At 46.8% G+C, this 24,106-nt stretch overlaps 1 protein-coding gene across 13 annotated transcripts in view; it reads left to right on the top strand.

Annotated features, from left to right (window-relative positions):
- CELF4 (CUGBP Elav-like family member 4) overlaps window positions 1–24,106 on the top strand; it is an 815,176-nt gene that overhangs the window by 747,055 nt on the left and 44,015 nt on the right. For 3 of the 13 annotated variants that reach the window (XR_014224487.1, XM_082242039.1, XM_082242031.1), the window contains exons 7-11: window positions 1,085–1,223; window positions 1,878–2,027; window positions 9,443–9,508; window positions 14,550–14,630; window positions 21,179–21,322. Coding sequence is in view for 12 of the 13 variants with exons in the window: in XM_082242039.1 (XP_082098165.1) it covers window positions 1,085–1,223; window positions 1,878–2,027; window positions 9,443–9,508; window positions 14,550–14,630; window positions 21,179–21,322 (580 nt within the window). In the remaining variant the exon portion in view is untranslated. Of the gene's footprint in view, window positions 1–1,075; window positions 1,224–1,877; window positions 2,028–9,442; window positions 9,509–14,549; window positions 14,631–21,178; window positions 21,323–24,106 lie in introns of all 13 variants that reach the window. The other 10 variants (XM_082242033.1, XM_082242041.1, XM_082242038.1 and 7 more) reach the window with 6 other exon arrangements.

The following is a 24,106-nucleotide window of genomic DNA, read 5'->3' as shown; positions in this document are numbered from 1 at the left end:
GTCAGCAGATATGCGGGGGACCCCCAAATTTTTCAGAAGGATCAAAAGAAAGGGGGAACTTAGGGGAGGGGGAATCCCAAGAACAACGCAGCATGCTCAGTGGCTACAGAACGCTGAGAGACCCTTGAGGGGAAATGGAAGCTCAGGATGTGGAGGAATGGAAGGGTATTCCCTGGGAAAGGGCATGGCTGGCTGCAACCTGGAACAGGAGCAGTTCAACAGTATAACACTGCAGCATTTTGTGGCCCCCCTGTTGCCATAAAAGGTAAAGGGACCCCTGACCATTAGGTCCAGTCGCGGACGACTCTGGGGTTGCAGCTCTCATCTCGCTTTACTGGCCAAGGGAGCCAGCATTTGTCCGCAGACAGTTTTTCCGCGTCATGTGGCCAGCATGACTAAGCCGCTTCTGGCGGACCAAAGTAGTGCACAGAAACGCCATTTACCTTCTCGCCGGAATGGTACCTATTTATCTACTTGCACTTGATGTGCTTTTGAACTGCTAGGTGGGCAGGAGCTGGGACCGAGCAACGGGAGCTCACCCCATCGTGGGGATTCGAACCGCCGACCTTCTGATTGGCAAGCCCAAGGCTCAGTGGTTTACACCACAGCGCCATCTGTTGCCATAGGGGAGCATTTATTATGACTGGGCAAAGTGTAAGACGAAATAGCCTTCCAGAGTAGATAAATTCCAGGAGCCACCACATGGGGGAACAGTCAGAAGGAACATCGATCAGATGAAACCAAGATAAAAGCTGCAAGGAGCTGTTCTTCTGCTACTTCCACCACTCAAAAACTCTCACTTCTTTCTGAATCCCAAGCAAGCTTTGTCAATGTGCAAATTTGCTTCGATGCAAAGTAGCCAGCGGATGGAGCAATTGACACAAACGTTGAGTAATTATAACCAGCTGAAAAGTCTTTATGGGTTCAAACTGCCCTGTTGGGAAAGTGTGGGCATCCTCGAGTCCCTCCGAGGCCCGGGAAATGTGCGGTTGTGACACCTGCGGTGGCTGCCTCCGTTCTGGGGCTGCCCTGCCAGTGAATGCGTGATATTTTTTCCCTGCTCTCTTTGTTCCAGCTGATGCAGCAGCAGGCCGCCATTATGGCATCCGTGGCACAAGGTGGCTACCTAAACCCCATGGCGGCCTTCGCAGCAGCTCAGATGCAGCAGATGGCAGCGCTAAACATGAACGGCCTGGCCGCCGCACCCATGACGCCCACCTCAGGTGAGGATCCCACCGCCCCTGGCAGGGAGGGGGCAGCTGGCTGGGCCAGGGAGGGGATAAATGCCTCCTTGAAGGTGGGGCGGTCCCTGTCTGTTTGAAGAAGGCCGTGATAAAACCATTCCTCTGGGAACCCTCCCCCGATTCAGAAAATCTAAATAATTACTGCCCAGTTACCAATCTCTCCTTCTTAGGTGAGGTCCTTGAGCTGGCAGTGGGGGCTGTTTGTGGGAGGGGTTATTGGTTAGCTTTTGCTTCCATTTTAGGATGTATATTGTGTTCTCATTTTGTCTATTTCTGGTGTGAACCGCCCTGTGGTCTTCAGATGAAGTGTAGTATACAAGTAATATAGTGGTACCTTTGGGTGCAAGCAGGATCCGATCCGGAGCCCCGTTCGCAGCATGAGCAGAACGCAACCCGCGTCTGCACATGCGTGGGTCACAATTCACCACTTCTGCGCATGTGCATGACATCATTTTGAGCGTCTGCTCGTGCGCAAACGGTGAAACCCGGAAGAAAGCCTTTCCGGTACTTCCGGGTCGCCGCAGGACTCAACCTGAAAAGGCTCAACCTGAAGCAAACGCAACACGAGGTATGACTATACTAGCAACTGTAGGGCATCCCGCTTTCATGTTGTCTTCTCCACCCCTCCTCTAGGTGGCAGCACACCTCCCGGCATCACCGCAGCAGCCGTGCCTAGTATCCCATCTCCCATTGGGGTGAATGGTTTCACTGGCCTACCGCCACAGGCTAACGGGCAGCCTGCCGCAGAAGCCGTGTTTGCCAACGGCATCCACCCTTACCCAGGTAAGACCAACCAGCCTCAAGCCTTATATCCTCACCAGGTCCATTGTTGGCACTCAATGCAGCCAGGCATTGGCCAGGGGTCCCAGGGATCAGAAGGACCCACTCACCGGACTGATCTGTTGCCTACTCTCGGACTGCTGGACCCACTTCCAATCCACAGAAGCTACTGTCAAGACCAGTGATTCCCAATGATTTTGGAGCCCCCGCCCTGGTTCCAAAAACTCATCACCAGTGTCCCCCATCCTACCCTACAAAAAAAAACCATTATTCAGAAGAGCAGCTTGCATGGCCCACTAAGGAAGATAATACCACAATACAGTTCAAAATGGTAAAGATTAACTGTAAATTTGCTCACAATCCAGTTAAAACCAGACTGGTGACTGGGAAGAACCTCTTGGGCCACATAACAGTGGTCCTAAAGGATCTACATTGACTCCCTGTATGTTTCTGAGCACAATTCAAAGTGTTGGTGTTGACCTTTAAACCCCTAAATGGCCTTGGCCCAATATACCCGAATAAACATCTACATCCCCATCGTTCAGCCCGGACACTGAGGTCCACCTGCGAGGGCCTTCTGGCAGTTCCCTCACTGCAAGATGTGAAGTTAGAGGGAACTAGGCAGAGGGCCTTCTCGGTAGTGGCACCCACCCTGTGGAATGCCCTCCCATCAGATGCCAAACAGATAAACAACAATTTGACTTTTAAAAGACATTTGAAGGCAGCCCTGTTTAATGGTTGATGTTTCATTGTGTTTTTATATACGTTGGAAGTTGCCCAGAGTGGCTGGGGCAACCTGGTCAGGATATAAATAATAAAATTATGATGTGATGATGATGATGATGGAATAGGGATGTCCCTATTTTCACTGGAGAAAGTTTGGAGCGCATGCTGTTGGCTTGATCCAGCAAACTCTTTTTATATTCTTATGAGCATTTGGGTGGCCACTGGACTAGATGGCCCACTGACCAGGTCCAGCTTCTTAGGTCCTTATGTTCTTCTTTGGCCTTCTCAATGTTCATAATCTTACTGACCTAAAAAGGTCCACATGGCTGGCCATTTAATGCAGCTCCTCTCCCCAAAACTTTCACTGAACCCCTTGCGAAAGCAGCCGAGCAAAGCCCCCCAAAGCCAAGGGCCAGTTGCCATTTTCTGCCGGCTCAGCACTTTCTTCTGTTATTGCCGTTATTGTTGTGTCTGAATGCCTAATTAATTACAACAGTAAACGCGCACTTCTTTAATCACTGCATCAGCTGTCCTAATCAATCTTCATAATAGGGGATCCGTAGTATGGCACCCATGAATTTTAATCTACATAAATTTCATAGGACCTTTCGCAGGCTTGTTGTACCAAATGATATAATTATGGATATAGATTAGGCTTGGGGAGAGTGATTTAAATTGGATTTAAGCAGAAGGTGAAGCGAGCCCTCCCACTCGCCCGCTTATTTATTTATTTTGATCCTGACCTTGCGGAGGTGGCTCTTAAGGCAAAGTGGCGGCAATCAGCCTCTCCCCACCACGATGGGTGCCTCTGCTGCTACTGGTAACGCTGAGCAGAGAGGGGTTGACCTGAATCCAGAAGGCATGGCCTCCAGCCAAGAGGTCTTACCCTGCTTACTGCTTTGGGGGAATGGAAAAGCACTTCTCAGCAAAAATAGCCATGCGGTTTGTGAAGTCGGGAGCCATTTGAGGTACAGAGGCAGCATTAATGCAATCTGCTCTGGGATGTTAAGACTTAGAAGGAAAACGGCCACGTTGAATCCATGTGAAAGGAAGCTTCTTCAGCCCAAAGGTCATGATCCGTCATTGAGAAATTCCTGGATGCAAAGTGGGTCGGTCAACAGATAGGACTTTTACTTTTGTTGTTGTTGTTTAGTCGTTTAGACGTGTCCGACTCTTCGTGACCCCATGGACCAGAGCACGCCAGGCACTCCTGTCTTCCACTGCCTCCCACAGTTTGGTCAAACTCACGTTGGTAGCTTCGAGAACACTGTCCCACCATCTCGTCCTCTGTCGCTCCCTTCTCCTTGTGCCCTCCATCTTTCCCAGCATCAGGGTCTTTTCCAGGGAGTCTTCTCTTCTCATGAGGTGGCCAAAGTATTGGAGCCTCAGCTTCAGGATCTGTCCTTTCAGTGAGCACTCAGGGCTGATTTCCTTCAGAATGGAGAGGTTTGATTTTCTTGCAGTCCATGGGACTCTCAAGAATCTCCTCCAGCACCATAATTCAATAGCATCCATTCTTCGGCGATTAGCCTTCTTTATGGTCCTAATCTCACTTCCATACATCTTTACTGGGAAAACCACAGCTTTAACTATACGGACCTTTGTCGGCAAGGTGATACCTCTGCTTTTTAAGATGCTGTCTAGGTTTGTCATTGCTTTTTTTTACAAGAGGCTATATTCCAAGCCTGCAAAAGTCTGAAGTTGTTATACCTCCCTGCCCCATCCCACCCACCAAATAAGGGAGATACATTTGTTTGTTTGTTTGTTTGTTTGTCCCACCTTTCCCTCCAAGTTGCTCAAGGCAGAGAGACTTGCCCTCCCCTCCTCATTTATCCTCACAACCTGTAGAGGAGGCTAGGCTGAGAGACAGTGACTGGCTTAACGTCACATCCATGGGCTTCATGACTGAATGGGGATTTGAACCCTGGACTCTCAGGTCCCAGCCCATCACTCTAACCACTAGGCCATGCTGAAAAAATTCATAGTTCAAGGATGCAGTCTAGTCAGGCATGGGGGGGGGGAGCAGGCATGGGCTGACTGTTGCCTTGTGAGGGGTTTGGCCGAGATAGCTTCCCATGGGACAGATAAAGAGACCTGGGTCTCTAGAACCCACACCCTGGGTTCTAGAATCAGGTCCAGAAAAATCACGATAGAAATATCTAGGGTGCTTGGAGAGGGAAGCGTGAAGCTAGGAGTTCAGAGTAGGTATGGGACGTGGGTGGCGCTGTGGGTTAAACCAGAGAGCCTAGGATTTGCTGATCAGAAGGTTGGCAGTTCGAATCCCCGTGACGGGGTGAGCTCCCATTGTTCGGTCCCAGCTCCTGCCAACCTAGCAGTTCAAAAGCATGTCAAAGTACAAGTATATAAATAGGTACCACTCCGGCGGGAAGATAAATGGCGTTTCTGTGCGCTGCTCTGGTTTGCCAGAAGCAGCTTAGTCATTCTGGCCACATGACCCGGAAGCTGTATGCCGGCTCCCTCAGCCAATAAAGCGAGATGAGCGCCGCAACCCCAGAGTCGGTCATGACTGGACCTAATGGTCAGGGGTCCCTTTACCTTTACCTTATGGGAACTATAGGATAAAGCCTTTGCAAATAGACTAGGAAGCTTCCAAGGCTTGGGCTTGAGCTGCACCACTCTAGCCTGGCACAAGTCATTTTCCTACGCCTCTCTTTAAATCAGCCCTTTCTCCAGAACAATGAGGACTAGGATCTTAACTTTATTCCAAAGGTCTCCATAAGACAGCTAGATCCCTGGTTCAAGGCAGACAGGGCTCCTGCCTCAAACTCTGGAGAGCAACAGCCAGCCGGTGGGAAAAAACCACTGATCTGTCTCACTAGAAAGCAGCTTCCAGTGCTCCTGTCTTCCGTTGGCTGTCTGAAGAGGAAGGGCAACTTGACAATGGAAGGTCTGAGATGCCACCAAGGAGAGGGCTGCCAAGGAAATCCAGGGCTCCTGTTTCCGGCGAAGGCTGCCCGCCCCTGAGAACATCTCATTATTTTGCCTGGACTCTCTCTTTTTAAACACTGGCCGGTGAAACCCTATAGCACTCACAGGTTTTCTCAGGGGAAATCGCCTTTGAAATGCTGCTTCTGCCCAGCATTCTGGCTCTCTGTCCCTTTGTGTCACACACATCTCCCTCGATGTCAGCTGATAACTCTATCAGTGCTGTGGGTTTTCTGAGGATCATTCCCGGGCGAAGCACTCAACGTCATGCTGACTTTGGTTTTTCTTTTTCTTCCTGGCACCGGGCAGACACTCGGGGAAAGTGACATTAACAGATCTACTTTCTTTGAAGGACTTGGGAGTCGTTCCTCGACTCCTACCTAATGAATAAGTGCTGCCTTCGTTAAATTCATATTTATGGTTGTCGAGGAGGTCATTGGCTTGTTTTATGTCTCCAGGTTTATGGAAGGTTATACGCCATGGTCACACGGTCTCGTGCTGGCCGGGATCGCCTTGCAAAAGAAGCGACTAGCTGAGAGAAGCTTTTTTCCACTGGGATTTGGAAATGATGGGATTAAGAGAGAGGCGGACTCCTCTTCTCAGCCAGTTGCCCTGGGAAGGGCCTTTTGCCCTGAGATGACAAGAGAAGTTACTTTGGACATCCGTTTTATCAGCTCGGCTTAGTCTTCCATTTTACGAGCTCAGAGCTTGCTTTCTATGCAAAGCGTCAGGCCAGGCAAGCCTCCTTCTTTCTCTGATAGGCTTGCACCGAAGGCTGATTCATACTAGGGCATGTTGGAGGATTCCAGCAGAAACAAAAATGGGGGCAGAAATGGCCAATGTTTGCTTATTCCTCCCTTGTCCAGGATGTAAATTGAACCTGCAAACGTGACCAGGGTTTGCTGCTGTTGCTGCACAAACAATACAATACAGTCCACAAACAATACAGTGGTAGCTCAGGTTAAGAACTTAATTCATTCCGGAGGTCCGTTCTTAACCTGAAACTGTTCTTAACCTGAAGCACCACTTGAGCTAATGGGGCCTCCCGCTGCCGCCGGAGCACGATTTCTGTTCTCATCCTGAAGCAAAGTTCTTAACCCAAGGTACTATTTCTGGATTAGCGGAGTCTGTAACCTGAAGCATCTGTAACCTGAGGTACCACTGTACATACTTGTTTTTCCCCCATTTGCATTGTGCTTCCTTTGCAATGAAATGAATCGGGTGGAATAACGTAGGCAGGCAGCGAGACAACTAGTGGAGCTTTTGGAGGAAGGCAAACTGCAGCAGAGCAGAAACAGTGCGGCAGCTGTGGCGGGTGGCACATGGACTCAGCCGCAGCCAAGGCAGGGAGAGGAAGTCAGGCACCCATGGGCACCCACAGCAAAAAAAATATGACGCCATTATGACTTGGCACAAGTCGGCGCTCCTGTTTTACAGAAGCAATGCATCACTTTGTGCAACAGCAGTTTGGGGGCATCCATCTTAGCGCCGACCCTTCCCTAGGATTTGCCAGCTGCCTCTTCTAGGACAAGCCAAGGGTAGCCAGGCAAATTCTTTTGAGGCTTCTGCTTCCGCTCTACCTGAGTCCTCGTCTCCGGGTGATGTTCCACTTCCGCAGACAGGAGAGAAGCAATGAGGTGGAGAGGGAAGGGATGAACGGCCCTGATCCCCCTAAGGGGCTGTCTTAAAAAGTACAAAGCCAGGGGGACTGCATAAATGTAAAACCTAGCAGCACCGATAAATACAAATTAAGCTCCTAATAAGAAGTGAAATATTAGGGCCAAGGTGACATTAGGGGGACGGAGGTTCAGCCAAGCTATGCTTTAAATATTTTATTGCTGCACACCCGAGGAAGAGCTCGTTCAACGGATATCTTTTTTGCAGACTTCTCCCTACCCGGGGGGAAGAGGGTATAAGAAAGGAAGGTCTCGAGCTATTTGGTACGCAGGCTGAGACCCTCCCTGCCCGCAGACTGTCTCGCCAGAGTGGTGCATGCTCTGGTTATCTCCCGCTTGGACTACAGCAATGTGCTCTACGTGGGGCTACCTTTGAAGGTGACCCGGAAACTACAACTAATCCAGAATGCGGCAGCTAGACTGGTGACTGGGAGCGGCCGCCGAGACCATATAACACTGGTATTGAAAAACCTACACTGGCTCCCAGTACGTTTCCGAGCACAATTCAAAGTGTTGGTGCTGACCTTTAAAGCCCTAAACGGCCTTGGTCCAGTATACCTGAAGGAGCGTCTCCACCTCCATCGTTCTGCCCAGACACTGAGGTCCAGCTCCGAGGGCCTTCTGGCGGTTCCCTCACTGCGAGAAGTGAGGTTACAGGGAAATAGGCAGAGGGCCTTCTTAGTAGTGGCACCCGCTCTGTGGAACACCCTCAGATGTCAAAGAGAATAATTACCAAACTTTTAGAAGACATCTGAAGGCAGCCCTGTTTAGGGAAGCTTTTAATGTTTAATAGGTTATTGTATTTTAATGTTTTGTTGGAAGCCGCCCAGAGTAGCTGGGGAAACCAAGCCAGATGGGCGGGGTATAAATAAATAATTATTATTATTATTATTATTATTATTATTATTATTTCAGGTTCATTTGCCTTTTCTCTTTGTGTGCTTGTTGGATGAACATAGAATTGTAGAGTTGGAAAGGACCCCAAGGGTCCCTAGCCCAACCCCCTGAGATGCATGAATCTCAGCTAAAGCACCCATGGCAGCCATCCATACTAGCCAAGATGGCTCTGCTCTGGCCCCCGCACAACAATGCTACTGGACACAAGTTGCTGGGAACTGCAGGAGGGGAGAGAGTTCTTGCGCCCGGGTCCTGCTTGCAGGATTCGTATTGGGGCATCTGGTCGGCCCCTGTGAGTGTTGGGATGCTTCCAAGGAAGTGGGGGCAATTGGCAGGCCCCCAGTTGGCTCCAGCCTACTGGCCAGTAGCCGGGCGATCTCCGGTCCTTGGGTCAGCATGCAACTGTGACTTGAGTTTCAGAAGCCTTCAGAAGCTGAGCATGCAAGACAGTAGAGTAAAAAAAACTCTTCGCAACAGAAGAGCAGATAGAGGCTGTTTAAAGCATATTTAAGGTAAAGGTAAAGGGACCCCTGACCATCAGGTCCAGTCATGACCGACTCTGGGGTTGTGGCGCTCGTCTCGCTTTATTGGCCGAGGGAGCCGGCGTACAGCTTCCGGGTCATGTGGCCAGCATGACTAAGCCGCTTCTGGCAAACCAGAGCAGCGCACCGAAACACCATTTACCTTCCCGCCAGAGCAGTACCTATTAATCTACTTGCACTTTGACGTGCTTTCGAACTGCTAGGTTGGCAGGAGCAGGGACCGAGCAACGGGAGCTCACCCTGTCGCAGGGATTCGAACCACCGACCTTCTGATTGGCAAGTCCTAGGCTCTGTGGTTTAACCCACAGTGCCACCCACGTCCCTACTACTCAGCATACATCAGGACAAAGAAAACATGTCTGCTCTCCTTCATGTCCAAAGCAAGAAGCAGGAAGCAATAGCTATACACAAACGGAAGTTCCCAGCAAGCTGTGCTGGAGTGTAAAGAGACATGTGACATACAACAATCCACACGTCTGTTCTTAAGGTGGAATGGAATATCTTAACAGTGAGAACAGGATGTTGGAGAAGTTGGGCCATTGGGCTGACCCAGAAGGTGCTTCTGGCGCTCCTGAGCTTACCTGCATTACCCTTTAACCCTCTTCTTTCTCTCTCTCTTGTGTCTTCACAGCACAGAGTCCCACCGCAGCCGACCCTTTGCAGCAAGCCTACGCCGGAGTGCAGCAATATGCAGGTCGTTAGTATTAACACTTTCCCCCAATAAACCTTTCACTTCTCTGATGCCCGATGCATTTGGGTGCTCTTCATAACTGGCATGGCGTGCCTGTGCTTTGTATTATTTTGGAATCCCAATGAGACCGTGAAGCGACACCCATAGGAGAATGCTTTTGTTGAATCGTTGCATTTTTGCCCTGCCTTTCTGGAAACGATGCCTTATGAGGAACGGCTAAGGGAGCTGGGCATGTTTAGCCTGGAGAAGAGGAGGTTAAGGGGTGATATGATAGCCATGTTCAAATATATAAAAGGATGTCACATAGAGGAGGGAGAAAGGTTGTTTTCTGCTGCTCCGGAGAAGCGGACACGGAGCAATGGATCCAAACTACAAGAAAGAAGATTCCACCTAAACATTAGGAAGAACTTCCTGACAGTAAGAGCTGTTTGACAGTGGAATTTGCTGCCAAGGAGTGTGGTGGAGTCTCCTACTTTGGAGGTCTTTAAGCAGAGGCTTGACAACCATATGTCAGGAGTGCTCTGATGGTGTTTCCTGCTTGGCAGGGGGTTGGACTCGATGGCCCTTGTGGTCTCTTCCAACTCTATGATTCTATGATTCTATGATTCTGTAACAAGCACCCAAAGAAACAAAGGGTGCTTTCAGACTGGCGATACGATAATCTTTATTGTCATTGTCCCATACAGAACAATGAAATTTTAAAAATCTACCGTATTTTTTGCTCTATAAGACTCACTTTTTCCCTCCTAAAAAGTAACGGGAGATGTGTGTGCATCTTATGGAGTGAATGCAGGCTGCGCAGCTATCCCAGAAGCCAGAACAGCAAGAGGGATCGCTGCTTTCACTGCACAGCAATCCCTCTTGCTGTTCTGGCTTCTGACATTCAGCATATTTTTTTTCTTGTTTTCCTCCTCCAAAAACTAGGTGCATCTTATGGTCTGGTGCGTCTTATAGAGGAAAAAATATGGTGCATCAGACATTCAAAAACCCACAAGCCTGCTATCCCAGCTATAGCCCCTAAAAACTCTGATACCCCATAATTGAATACAATATACTCACATAAAGACTACCTTACACTGCGTTTAAAACCAGAATCACTTTTGGATAGAAACTGTTTCTCAGGCGGCTAGTCGCAGTTTTCAGGTGGAATTCAACCAAGTTCCGGCAAACTTGTGTTGCACAGCTGTAGTTGATTGGGAAGTTCTGCACAAGAAACTCGCTCCCCCTCCCCTCAAAAAATCTGACTTTCTGCAGTAAAGAAAATGAGAAATGCTCTTTCAATAGCCATCCTTATCTAACTTCCCTGCAAACAGATCAGGATCTGGGCTCAATAAACAGGTCATCTGGAATAAAATCTGCCATATGGCCAAGCCACGGAACAGAATAACCAGGAATACAAGAAAGCCATACAAAAATCAGATAGAGTTCTATTAAGAAGTTCAAACTGAAAATCATAATTAAGTTTACAGATTGAAACACAGGGCAGCAAAGAAAATGTTCTTCATTTGAAATAAGTCCTTTATTCAAGGGCACCAAAACCCGACGGATTATAGCAGATAAGCCCCTATTTTTTAGAAGACATTCAAATCAGGGTTGTAGGTATTTCATTATTATTATTATTATTATTATTATTATTATTATTATTATTATTATTACAACATTTATTTATATCCTGCCTTTTACCCTTGCTGGGACTCAAGGCAGCTTACAGCTAAAATAGAAACAGCTAAAACAATTGAACTTTAATAAAATTATTTACATATGATCTATTGAAACATACAGATAATTGCAATAAAAAAGCACAGCAGCACCCTTTCCCTTAAAAAGTCAGTTCCCAAATGCCTGTTGGAAGAAGAAAGAAAGCACCAGAAAAAAGAGGGGGCAGAATTTAGTGTCAGGCACAAAATACATCACCCTGAGAATCTCAGCTCTCATTTTTTAAAAATCCAAATTTCTAGTCCACATGGCAGGAAGATGGAATGCAGTGATATCTCGTAGAATCTCCGAAAGGAGAAGTGGATAATAAGATTCCCAGGGGATCGGGTTTCTGTGTCCTACGCAGCAACCTGTCCCTTTGCTTAATTAGCAGCATCAATTAAGCAAAATAAGAAATGTATTCAATTTTGCTTGGTGTGCACAATTTAGATGGGTAATGAAAATCCCCTTTTCTCACACTGCAGAGCTCAAATTACCTTAGCACACACGATGTCATTTTGGTACAAGAGCAAAGTACTTGGAGATTGAATGGATACTGGAAGTCCTTTGCTTCCAAACTTGGGGAGCATTTTTTGTCTTGGGTAGAGAGGGGGATAGAAGATCACACAGGTTCCCATGTACAGAAGAAGCACAGGGATTAAAAAAGAGACATTAATCTGAAAAGGCAAAGGGGGAATGCCGTGAGATATTATTTATTCATCTAAAAGATGGTCGTGAATTAGACTAGAATACATCAGGGCTCTCCTGTCCATCTCCCAGGAGCTGCCACTGGTTAACATAGAGTCCTCCTTGGTTTCAGCCACTGTGGTGTAAGGAGTCCTGTGTAGCAGAGGTGGGCAGAAGGGAGATCTGGATCTGCCAGTCGATATCTCGGTGATCTGCACTAGATCCAGACAATTCCGATTCCCAGTTGTTTTAACAGTAGGAACAACCAAGTGACTTTTCTCACCCAAAAATGAATTAGGCTGCTAAAGGAAGGAACAGTGGTGTAGCATGGGCTGCCAGAGCCCCGGGGCAAGGAAAGTATTGTATGTCTCCTGAGGCAAGCATTGCTCCCCCAACCGGTACCTCCACGCGGCACTGCTGCTGCCACCAGACAGAGCTACAGAGCAGCAGCAGTACCTGCGTGCATGCATCCTCAGGATGGATTGGTGCCACTGCTGTGAGTCTTGCCATCCACTTGTCTCTCCTGCCGCTGGGGACCCCTGTGCAGCCAAAGGATGCAAGGGCCTGTCCTCTCCCAGTGCTGCTCAGGTGAGGCAAGTGGAAGGGACAGGGAGCGCCTCTGGTCAGGGTGGCAGCTGCAGAGGCACACCTCCAAAAAAAATTGCACTTGAGGCAATTGCCCCGGTAGCCCACCTTCCCCCCCACACCTGCTATGCCACTGGGAAGGGTGCTAGCCAGAAACAGACTTCTGTAGAAAACAGAAGCTGTGAGCTCAGTTTTGTTCACGCAGGGAGAAGTACCTGGTCTCAGCATATGTTCAGAGGCACTGTTCTTTTTCTTCTGTGCCTTTTGCAACTGGCTCTAATTGGTAGGACATGGAGTTCCAGTAAATTAATTTTTTTCAGAAAGCAGATACAACAAGCTTGACATTTTCCCACCTCTGTTCTGGAGCACTGCAGAGCACAGCAAAGCCCTCTAGCAAATAAAATCAGGGACAGGGAACTGTGGCAAATGACTAAGAGCAGGTGAAGGAGAAGGCAACACAGGGAGTCAAAGTCAAGCAGCAGCTCAGATTCAGGGTAACAAATTTCTCTGCGAAGCACTCGTGCGAAAAGGGTTGGAAGGACATTCTTCCCTGAAATGCAAAATGCAGGGTGCTTTGACAATAGGATGCTTTCAGTTCCCCGATATGTTTTAGTCGTGGTACGTTTCCACTGGAATTTTCTCAGACTTTTAATATCAGTGCTTAGTCTCCATGGATAACACAACCTGTCCGTTGCTACAACCAATTGGTTTACTTCCTATGGTTCAAAGAATGACCATCGACTCCTGCCAAGGAATGCTTTTGTGTGTGAATCAAACCTGGATCTGGGAAGTTCAATTTCATTCTCCATAAAAGACCAGTTCCTGGTGTCTTAGTTTCTGCCCCTTATTGCTTGCAAGATTTGACAGACTGATCTGGTCCAGACCTTTCAGTTCTTAATAACCCTCCTGGGAAAGCAAATTTGGCCTTCGTAAGGTCCCAAGGTGTCGTGATTTCGGAATTGGTGTGTCATGCTATGGCATGACCTTTAAAATAGTTGTCTGTGGTGCCATCGCCCCCTGTTGCTATGCAAGCAGATAACTGGTTTCCACCACACATGGAAGTCCATCAGAGACTTGAGATATCAGCCTCCAGTCCATGAAAGCTTATGCTGTAATAAATGTATTCGTCTTTCAAGGTACCGTGACAGGCCACCAACCCAGATGGCTTTAAAAGAGGATGAGATAAATTTATGGAAGAGAAGACTATTGATAGCTATGAGTCATGGTGGCTCTGCTTCCACAGTTGAAGCCAACGGTGCTTCTGAATATTGTGGCTGGAAACCACAGGAGGGGAGAGGCTTCTTACCCTGCTTCTAGGTTTCTCACAGACATCTGGTTGGCCACTGTGAGAACAGGGTGTTGGACTAAGTGGCCCATTGGCCCGATCCAGTGAGCTGTTCTGATGTACTTACCACAAGGGACTTCCTTGGTTTTGATGCAACAGAGTAACACAGCTACCCCTCCACAACTCTTTCCCTTGTGTTATTGAGTATCCATGGACCCCTGCTCAGGGCCACACCAGCTTGCCTGCAACCAAGTTGCACCATGATGTTCTCCCAGAACATTCACTGGGCCTTCAAGGTTGCCTCCCTTCGTCTATGCAAATGGCTTGTGGCTCTTTCATTTGTGATGCATTTCCAGTGTGATCCTCAGAGCTACACAACTGGATGCAGGATACAGACAGGCCCATTGCATGTACGCTCATCATTTTAATGACGGCATTAAATTGCATTGGTGAGTGGGCCATCATAGCTCAAGCATGGCAAATCTGACTCTTGCAGCCTTTCCAAGCCAATGGCATTCAAGAGAGTTAGTTCACACGCTCAGTGTTGAGGAACCAAGTGATGGCATTCATGTGTGCCCTTAACCCAGTTCTGCAGAACACCAAGAGCTCTTAAGCAAAGGAAGACCACCCAGTTTTCAAGAACTCAACTTATTCTGGGTTCATGTTATAATGTGCCACCTTATGGCCTAACGAGGTTTAATTCTTGGTTGGGGATGATTGCTGGGGTGAAGATCTGCTTCTACAATGGTCCTGAAATCTTCCTTCCTTTCTTCTCTCCCCCTCTTTCCCCTATAGCTGCTTACCCTGCTGCATATGGCCAGATTAGCCAAGCCTTCCCACAGCCGCCTCCCATGATCCCACAGCAACAGAGAGAAGGTGAGTCTTTGGGATACTGTCTTGACCACGGGCAATTCTTTTTGTAGCTTCAGGAAGAAACACTGCGTAGGCAGCCACCACTCCTGGAGAACACACTTCCTTGCAATGTCATGCACATACTTCAAGAAGTGGTCACTATCTAGGTATTATAACATAAGGAAACTCCTGCCAGAGGGCTCCAGAGCTGCTATTTTGATGCCACTATGAAAACTCCTATGAAAGAAGCCACACAAAAAAATATTTACTGAAGAGGGAGACCCATGTAGGTTCCTCAATTCTCAGTTCTTCACCAGAGGCTCACCAGTTTCCCAAACCTTTTGTGTCACATCCTAATAAATTGAAGATATGCTATTACTTCAATGTGAGCCCAAGTTTTGCTTTGTTTGCTGGTCCGTTTTTTGTAGCTGCTGCCTCCTGGAGGAAATGATAAAAGAGTAGGAAAGGTGGTAAGATTTTGCACCTAGAGTCTCCTCAGATATCAGCCTCTAGACAGCAGCATAACTCGAATGGTCCGGTGTTGACCTTTTTTTAAAAAAAAAATAATAGTATTTATTAGGGTTTTAAGTTTACAAAAAGGCAAAAGAAAACACACCAAATTAAACAATGACAAAACAACACATCACAATAAAAAAACATAAAGATAGAAACAATTAAAAAAAACAAAAAAACAAATCAAACCTTCCCATAACTTATCTTTCATTTGCTTGTTTCCCTGACCTCCTCACACCTCCCTTTTTTGTATTCTAAGTCAATTATCCACTTCAGCAAATCCTTTCCCTCTCTTCAAAATTTTTATCCTGAAAATTTATCTTGATCTTAATATAAATTTACTTTCCCTCTTTTCACCAATTAACAGTCTATTTTTCTTAAATCTTTGTTACATTTTTGCTAAAATCACATAGATTCATTCCAACATCATTCTAACATTCATTAATTTTACAATGTTTCTGTAAATAGTCTTTAAATTTCTTCCAATCTTCCTCCACCGACTCTTCTCCCGGGTCTCGGATTCTGCCAGTCATTTCCGCCAGTTCCATGTAGTCCATCACCTTCATCTGCCATTCTTCCAGAGTGGGTAGATCTTGTGTCTTCGGTCCGGTGTTGACCATAGAGTGTTAGACAGTAGCTGGTTAGTTAAAAGGTGAATTGGTATAACTGCACAATACTAATTACAAAATTACAATATTACAATACTAATTACAAAAGCCACCAAACTGTGCAAATACGTACAGTTTAACAACTATAAGAACAGCCATAATAGAGAAGCTAACCACATCAACACATCAAAACACAAATTAAAACCAATTTAGCCAGCTATCAGTGTAAATTGATAGCTGTACGATACATATATGCCCTGATGTATCAAACATTTAAAAATGGTATAAAATATAGGGGTGAAAATTTAATATACAGTATTACTATTGATCAAGACTATATCACCTTAAAAAAAAAAAAAGCCAAATGTATTATTTACAGGAATTAACTCATCTTCAAATTCACACTTTTGGCCAAGCCATTAACCATCCATCTTTACAAATGGGAAACTGAGACAGAGAGAAAGAAATTACCAGTAGCCAAAGGGTATCTAAGGAACTCATATGGACTCCAGCCTGTATCGAATACTTTTTCACTTGCCTACATTATTTGGATAATCAGAGTACAGTGGTGCCCCGCAAGATGAATGCCTCGCAAGACGGAAAACTCACTAGACGAAAGAGTTTTCCGTTTTGGAGGTGCTTCGCAAAACGAATTTCCTATGGGCTTGCTTCGCAAGACGACGATGTCTTGCGAGTTCCTGCTGGGTTTTTTCCCTCCCCCCCTTTTTCTAAGCCGCTAAGCCGCTTATCAGATCAGCAGATAAGCCGCTAATAGCTCTGATCCGTCAATGGGCTTGCTTCGCAAGACGAAAAAACCGCTAGACGAAGAGAATCACAGAACGGATTCTTTTCGTCTTGCGAGGCACCACTGTAAATATGAATATATTGCACCATGTGATTAGCCACTTAATCAGTCTTGTGGAAAGTACATCACGTGAAGTCATGGTGCATTCACCCAAGTCATTTCCCCTTCGACCTCCCACAGCCCCCCCCCATTTCCTGTGGAGGGCAACGCCCCTTGCAGTGTGGAACTCCCATGCTTGAGTCACCTACAGGGACCCTGGATTTGAGCGAGGGAAATGTCCGTCTCCCAGGGTGAGAGGCTGGGAGGAGAAACAAAAGATGTCGGGTGAGAGTTGAGAGGGGCTACTACGTTCTATAGGTTGTAAGGGCTAGGAACCGTTAAGTGAGTTTTTTTTTTAAAAAAAAAGGTTTGTTTTTTCACTTTTTGTAGCTGCTTTTGTTTTTTATTTACATTAGTTTTCTAAATCTTATTATATAATGAAAAAAAGGTTAATTTTTAAAAGGCATCATTAAAGTCATTTTTAAAAGGTAGTATACAAACATATAAAAATATAAAAATAAAAACACAGGAATTCGGGGAATTCCAACAGGGTCTGACCTTATGGGGCAGAGAGATATGTGGAGCTACCTTTGAAAGTGACTTGGAAACTACAACTAATCCAGAAAGGGACAGATAGACTGGTGACTGGGAGCAGCCGCTGGGACCATGTAAAACCAGTCCTAAAGGATCTACACTGGTTCCCAGTACATTTCTGAGCACAATTCAAAGTGTTGGTGCTGACCTTTAAAGCCCTAAATGGCCCCATATACCTGAAGGGGCGTCTCCACCCCCATCGTTCTACCCGGACCCTGAGGTCCAGCTCCGAGGACCTTCTGGCAGTCCCCCCCCCCTGTGAGAAGTGAAGTTTAAGGGAACCAGACAGAGGGCCTTTTTGGTAGTGGCGCCTGCCCTGTGGAACGCCCTCCTATCAGATGTCATGTCAAGGAAACAGGGAACTATCAGAAAGTTTTTTTATGTTTAATTATGTTTTTATATATGTTGGAAGTTGCCCAGAGTGGCTGTGGCAACCCAGGCTGCATCTACACAATTTAAAAAAAAAACACTCTGAAAATGCTCCGGAGGGGGGAATCGTTTTAAAGCTCACAATAGAAAAATTTCATAGAGTACCGATTTCAGCTCTACAGTGCCATCTGGTGTCACAGTATTATAACACATTTATAACGTTTTATTTTCACTTATGTAGCTGTGTCCCTAGTCAGATGGGCGGGAAACTATTATTATTATTATTATTATTATTATTATTATTATTATTATTATTTTATTTTCTTCATGAGACTTCTGTAGCAACTGATGGTGCAGAATGGGGCCTTCCATAGCACAGTGGCAAAAGTGAAAAAGAGCTCATTTTAACGTCGCCGCACAGTGATATTCTGCAAGGTGCAGAATAGAATTCCCTGACATGATCTAAAGTGTTTTGCAGGGTCTCTACAGGGGCAGGTGTGTTTTCCCCCAGGTCACCTGGTCCTGAATTGTTCAGCACCAAGACCCTGAACCCTGCCTAGCAGCTGATCTCGACATGATGTCAGTGTTTCCACCTTGCATCTTGGAGGGACGACGCTTTGGCTGGAGTCCTCCGGTTCTCGAAGTCACTTAGCTCAGCGGCAGGGTCTTGGGAGCCTCATTAGTCCATTAGCCTGGCCTGCTGACCCCAGCCCTGCTCCCCCATGTTGGCATAAATGCCGAGGCAACCTCATGGTCCCGGAGGAGCCTCGCGCCTTGTAGCAGGTCGGCCGTTCCTTTTAGCAACGTAGTGGGGGAAAATTGTGCTTAGCAAGTCTTCATCAGGGCTTCATTTTCCATTAATCCAAAAAGAAAATGTGGAGGGGGAAAGTGCCTTCAATCATGCCAAGGCCCGGGAATTTTAATGAGCTTTAAATGGGCATCTGTCAGAATCCTGACTCGGCGGAACTACCCCTGCCAGCCAAGGGGATGAGTAATGGCCAATAAAAAGCAGGGGGAAGCACCTTCGTGAACTCCTCTCTCTAACAGGAAAGGCAAAGTTGTAATTTGCTGTGTTATGACACTATAATTATGCCCTGATGAAGAAAGCGAGAACATTAAAAATCCTTCTCTTCTACATGGTACACCCCTGTTCCCTCCTTTCTCTCTCTCCCCCCCGCTGACCCCCAACTGACGGGGAAGAAATGGTTTAACCCTTGATCCACTTGATCGTTGTGATGTGATAAGGCATTAGGAAGTGTGGGGGGGGAAAGAGTTTCACACAGATACACACATACACAATTCTGCATCAGATTCCATACCCGTCAACAATTCTCCAGTGAAAAAAGGGATGTCCTCTTCCATCATGATAATTATAATAATTTTATTATTTATACCTCACCCATCTGACTGGGTTGCCCCAGCCGCTCTGGGCAGCATCCAACATATATAAATACAGTGGTACCTTGGTTGTCGAACTTAATCCGTTCCAGGAGTCCATTCATCTCCTGGAACTGTTCAGAAACCAAGGCACAGCTTCCAATTGGCTGCAAGAGCTTCCTGCACTCAATCGAAAGCTGCGAAAATTGCATAGGATGTGCGGCTTCCAAAAAACGTTTGCAAACCGGAACTCTCACTTCCAGGTTTGTGGCGTTCAGGAGCCAAAACATCCAAGGACCAAGGCATGACTGTACATAATACAACATTAAACATTGAAACACTTTCCTATATAGGCTGTCTTCGGATATCTTCTAAAGATCATATAGTTACTTATCTCCTTTCCTTGGGAAGTGCATCACTCCACACCCTCCAACATTTCTCTGATGAAAATAGGGACGTCCTGAGGACATTTGGGGATCAAATCAGAAACCGGGACGGCTTCCTGTAAATCCGAAAATCTGGAAAATAGGGACAATTGGAGGGTCTGAACACTCAGAACTAAAATTAGAAAGCTTGACTTGAATTGTGTAAATTTGTGTGCTGTACCTGTTATGGCCACCTGATATTTAGTAAGGCCATATTGGTTTATTCCATCATGGGAAATCCCAGCTAATCATAAGAACATAAGAAGATCCTGCACCCGCTGAATTAGGCCAATGGCTCTTCTAGTCCAACATCCTGTTATCATACTGCAGGCACAGGCAAACTTGGCCCTCCAGATGTTTTCGGACTACAATTCCCATCATCCTTCACCACTGGTCCTGTTAGCTAAGGATCATGGGAGTTGTAGTCTCAAAACATCTGGACGCCAAATTTGCCTATGCCTGTCATCCTGGCCAAACAGATGCCTGTGGGAAACCCATAAGCTGGAAACAAAAGCTCTCTCCCCTCCTGTGGTTTCCAGAAACTGAGAGCACAGCCGTCCTGGCTAATAATAATAATAATAATAATAATAATAATAATAATAATAATTTATTATTTGTACCTCGCCCATCTGGCTGGGTTTCCCCAGCTGCTCTGGGTGGCTTCCAACAAGGATTAAAAATACATCAAAATGCCACACATTAAAAACTTCCCTGAACAATAGCCATTGATAGCCTTATCCTCCGTGAATTTGTCCAATATCCCTTTAAAGCCATTCAGACTGGTGGCCATTCATGTGACTTCCATAATTTAACTATTGAAGTGCTGTCTTTTATCTGTCCTGAGGCTTCCAAGCTTCAGCCCCCTTGGACACCCACAAGTTCTAGCGCTATGAGAGAGCAGGAAAACCTTTCATCCATCCACTTTTCCCATGCCATAAATAAATTTATAAACTTCTATCATGTCACCACTTACTTACCTTTTTTTCTAAACTAACAAACCAGTTTGGGGGATCTGTTTCTCAGCCTTTCCACATCAACTAGGGAGGAGGGGAGTGATAAGGCGGGATATCGAATCCAAACTCTTCTTCTTCTTCTTCTGTACCTATCCATGCAGTGTAAAGTCAAAATATGGAACTCGCTCCCCCCACCCTCCAGGAGGCAGTGATGATCACCAACTTAGATGGCAAGTAGGCACTGGCGATGGGCAGTTGATGGCCACTTGACATGTTCTGCCTCCACAGTTGGAGGCAGCAATATTTATTTATTCATACATACATACCCTTCCCATCTGCCTGGGTTTCTGCCCACTCTGGGCGGCTTCCAACAGAATATTAATATACAATGATTCATCAAATATTACAAGCTTCCCTAAACAGGGCTGTCTTCAGATGTCTTCTGAAAGTCAGATAGTTATTTATCTCCTGGACATCTGATGGGAGGGCGTTCCACAGGGCAGGTGCCACTACCAAGAAGGCCCTCTGCCTGGTTCCCTGTAACTTCACTTCTCGCAGTGAGGGAACCGCCAGAAGGCCCTCAACGCTGGACCTCAGTGTCCAAGCAGAACGATGGGGGTGGAGACGCTCCTTCAGCAATGCTTCTGAACACCAACTGCTGGAAACTACAAGTGGGGATAAGGCTCATGCGCCAGTGCTCTGCACTCTGGTTTCCCACAGGCATCCGGTTGGCCATTGTGAGAACAGGTTGCTGGACTACATGGGCCATTGACTTGATCTGGCAAGCGCCTCTTCCGTGTCTTGTGTTCTCGTGTTCCGTGTGCTCCCTCCTTCTTCATCCCTTACCTCTTTTCTTTCTCCCTCTCTCTCTCCTCCATCTTCCCCGCAGGACCAGAGGGCTGTAACCTGTTTATCTACCATCTGCCCCAGGAGTTTGGGGACGCAGAGCTGATGCAGATGTTCCTGCCATTCGGTAATGTCATCTCCTCGAAAGTGTTTGTGGATCGGGCGACAAACCAAAGTAAATGCTTTGGTGGGTAAAGATAACAAAACAATTAGATTCATCCAGGAAAGGAACTTTCTCTGAACTACTTTTACCGTTTGGTTTTTTTTATTTCTTATTTTATTTTTTTGGTTTCCTTTTCCTTTTTCTTCTCATACTGCTATATTTTTTGTAACTTTACTTAGCTGATTCCCCCTCCCCCTCCTCCTCGATTTCCCTTTGTCGATCTGCCTTCTTCTTCCCCCCTTCCCCCCACCGCTGCCCCACCTCCCCTTCCCCCTTGGCTCCCTTCTCACTGTCTCATACTTTGGAAGTGCATTGCCCCACTGCAGAGAGGATTGCTGACTCCAGGAACCTTTGGGGACACTATCCCAAATCCTGGTCGGGTGGAAATGGGGGGATTGCTAGGCATTTGGGGGTGGGTGGCGAGGAGGAGGAGCAGAGGAACCAGTGGAAAGACCCAGGTCAAACGAGGACAGCGGGCGGCAAAGGAAAAGCTTAGCGGACAATTCAAAGATGGAGCAGGAAGGAAAGCTAAGCAATGTGGTTGGGTACCGTTTCTCAGCTGGGTGAGCGAGACTGGGTGTCAGAAGGAGAGGGCGCCTGGGGGGCAGAGAGCCTGCTCCTTTTTACCAGAGGTGGAAGGGGTTGGGCTTCAGGAGCGATGAAGTGCATGTCGGAGCATGCTGATCCCAGTGTTTGGATTTCTCTGTAGGGTGTTCCCCCCATCCTCACTCCCTCCTCCCCTTTGTGCTGCTGTTAACTGTCTTGGATGCCTATGTTGTTATGTGGGGCGGTGGTTGGGAACTTCAGCTCCATCCATCCATCCATCCATCCACTTCCTCCCATTAGCTCACCTCCCTCAGCCCTGCCATTGTCCCCCAAAGAAATCCCTCCTCTATCACCTACCCTTCTCTTTCCGACACAGCCAAATGTCTCTCCAAAATTCAGTAGTGACCAGTGGCGTAGCGTGGGGGGTGCAGGGGGGCCGGCCGCACCGGGCGCAACATCTGGGGGTTAGGGTTAGGGGGCGCAAATCCACGGGTTAGGGGGCGCAAATTACTTGCCTTGCCCAGGGTGCTGACAACCCATGCTACGCCACTGGTAGTGACGACAGCCTTCCGATGACCTTTGCGGACCCTTCTACCATGCTAGGATTTCTCTGAGCCATACTAGAAATGGCGGTGCTCCACAGTCCCAGGCAGCTGAAGAACAGCTGCTGGGATTCAAAGTCCTCTTGGGCTAAGTTCCTGCTTGCAGGCGTTTTCATTATGATATCGATTACATTTATATCCTGCCTTTTTTCTCCATGGAGCTCAAGGTGATAAACATGGTTCTCACACCTGCCCGTTTTATCCTCAAAACAACCCCTTGAGGTATGCTGAGAGGCAGGAATTGGCCCAAGGTATTACCCAGGGAGCTTTTCATGGCTGAGTGTGGATTTGAAACCTGGTCCTGAGCCCACACTTCAACAGCTTCATCACACTGGAGTCTAGGTGTCCACTGCTGGAAAAGGACATCAGGCTTTGTTTGTTTGTTTGTTTGTTTGTTTGTTTGTTTGATGGATGGATTTGTATTCTGCCCTTCATCCGAAGATCCCCGTGCTCTTCACAGCATTAAAATACAAAATAAGAATACAAAATACACAATGAAAACAAAACTGAAAACAAACCAATACTGGGTCATTGGCCTGATCCAGGAGGCAAAGTCATGTGAAATTCTGACTGTGACAACATGATGAAAAGTGGGCTGAACCAGAAGAGGGGGTGGGAGATGACAAGTCACGTGAGCCCAAAAGGGGGCTGAGGTGTGGGGTGAGGATGCACAGGGACATGGTCGGTAATGAGGTCGTGGAGATGTCAGGGCTGGTTCAACTTTCCAGAAGGATTTGAGCAGATATGGTTAAGCTCACTACAGTGGTACCTCTGGTTAAGAACTTAATTCGTTCTGGAGGTCCGTTCTTAACCTGAAATTGTTCTTAACCTGAAGCACCACTTTAGCTCATGGGGCCTCCTGCTGCCACCGCAATGCGATTTCTGTTCTCATCCTGAAGCAAAGTTCTTAACCCAAGGTACTATTTCTGGGTTAGCAGAGTCTGTAACCTGAAGCATCTGTGACCTGGTGCATCTGTAACCCGAGGTACCACTGTAGTATGTGTGCCCAGACCCACTCACCCAATAGGAATGAAGGAGATGTCAGGGCTGGTTCATGTTTTAAAGTGAACTTACCTAATTCCCAAAACAATGCGTGAACCGAAAGACAATGACCCTTCGAAATCTGCACTCTTCCGAATTTGGTGTCGCACATCTCCACCCAAATGATGCGTGCAGAAAAATTATCTATTGTTATTTATTATTTATTGCATTTATATCCCAGGAGCCCAAGGTGGTGTACATAGCTCACCCTCTCCCCATTTTATCCTCACAACAACCCTGTGAGGTAAGTTAGGCTGAGATGCAGTGACTGGTCCCCAAGGTTACCCAGCGAGCTTAATGGCTGAGTGGCAATTTGAACCCTGGTCTCCCAGGGTATTAGTTCAGTACTGGCTCTCTATGTTAGTGAAAATTATAATCAGCTGCATACATATATATTAATGCAAATAACACACAGTGTGTTATATTATGGTAAAACTGCATACCAATATGTTTAAGAGAGAGAGAGAGAGACCGCAAACTAGGGTGAAAATGTTGAGAAAGGGACTTAAGTTCTGAAAAACAAGGATCTGAGAGAAGCTAAAACATGCCGAGAATTTGTGGAGCACTGCAGTAAATCCAGGGCTGCGTTGGTCCTCCACCTGCATCCTCACAATCCTAG

The sequence above is a fragment of the Podarcis vaucheri genome (assembly GCF_965113315.1).
Source record: "Podarcis vaucheri genome assembly, chromosome: 11".
Taxonomy (NCBI): Eukaryota; Metazoa; Chordata; class Lepidosauria; order Squamata; family Lacertidae; genus Podarcis; species Podarcis vaucheri.
The sequence above is the reverse complement of the archived record's forward strand: the minus strand, read 5'-3'. Positions and strand labels throughout refer to the sequence as shown.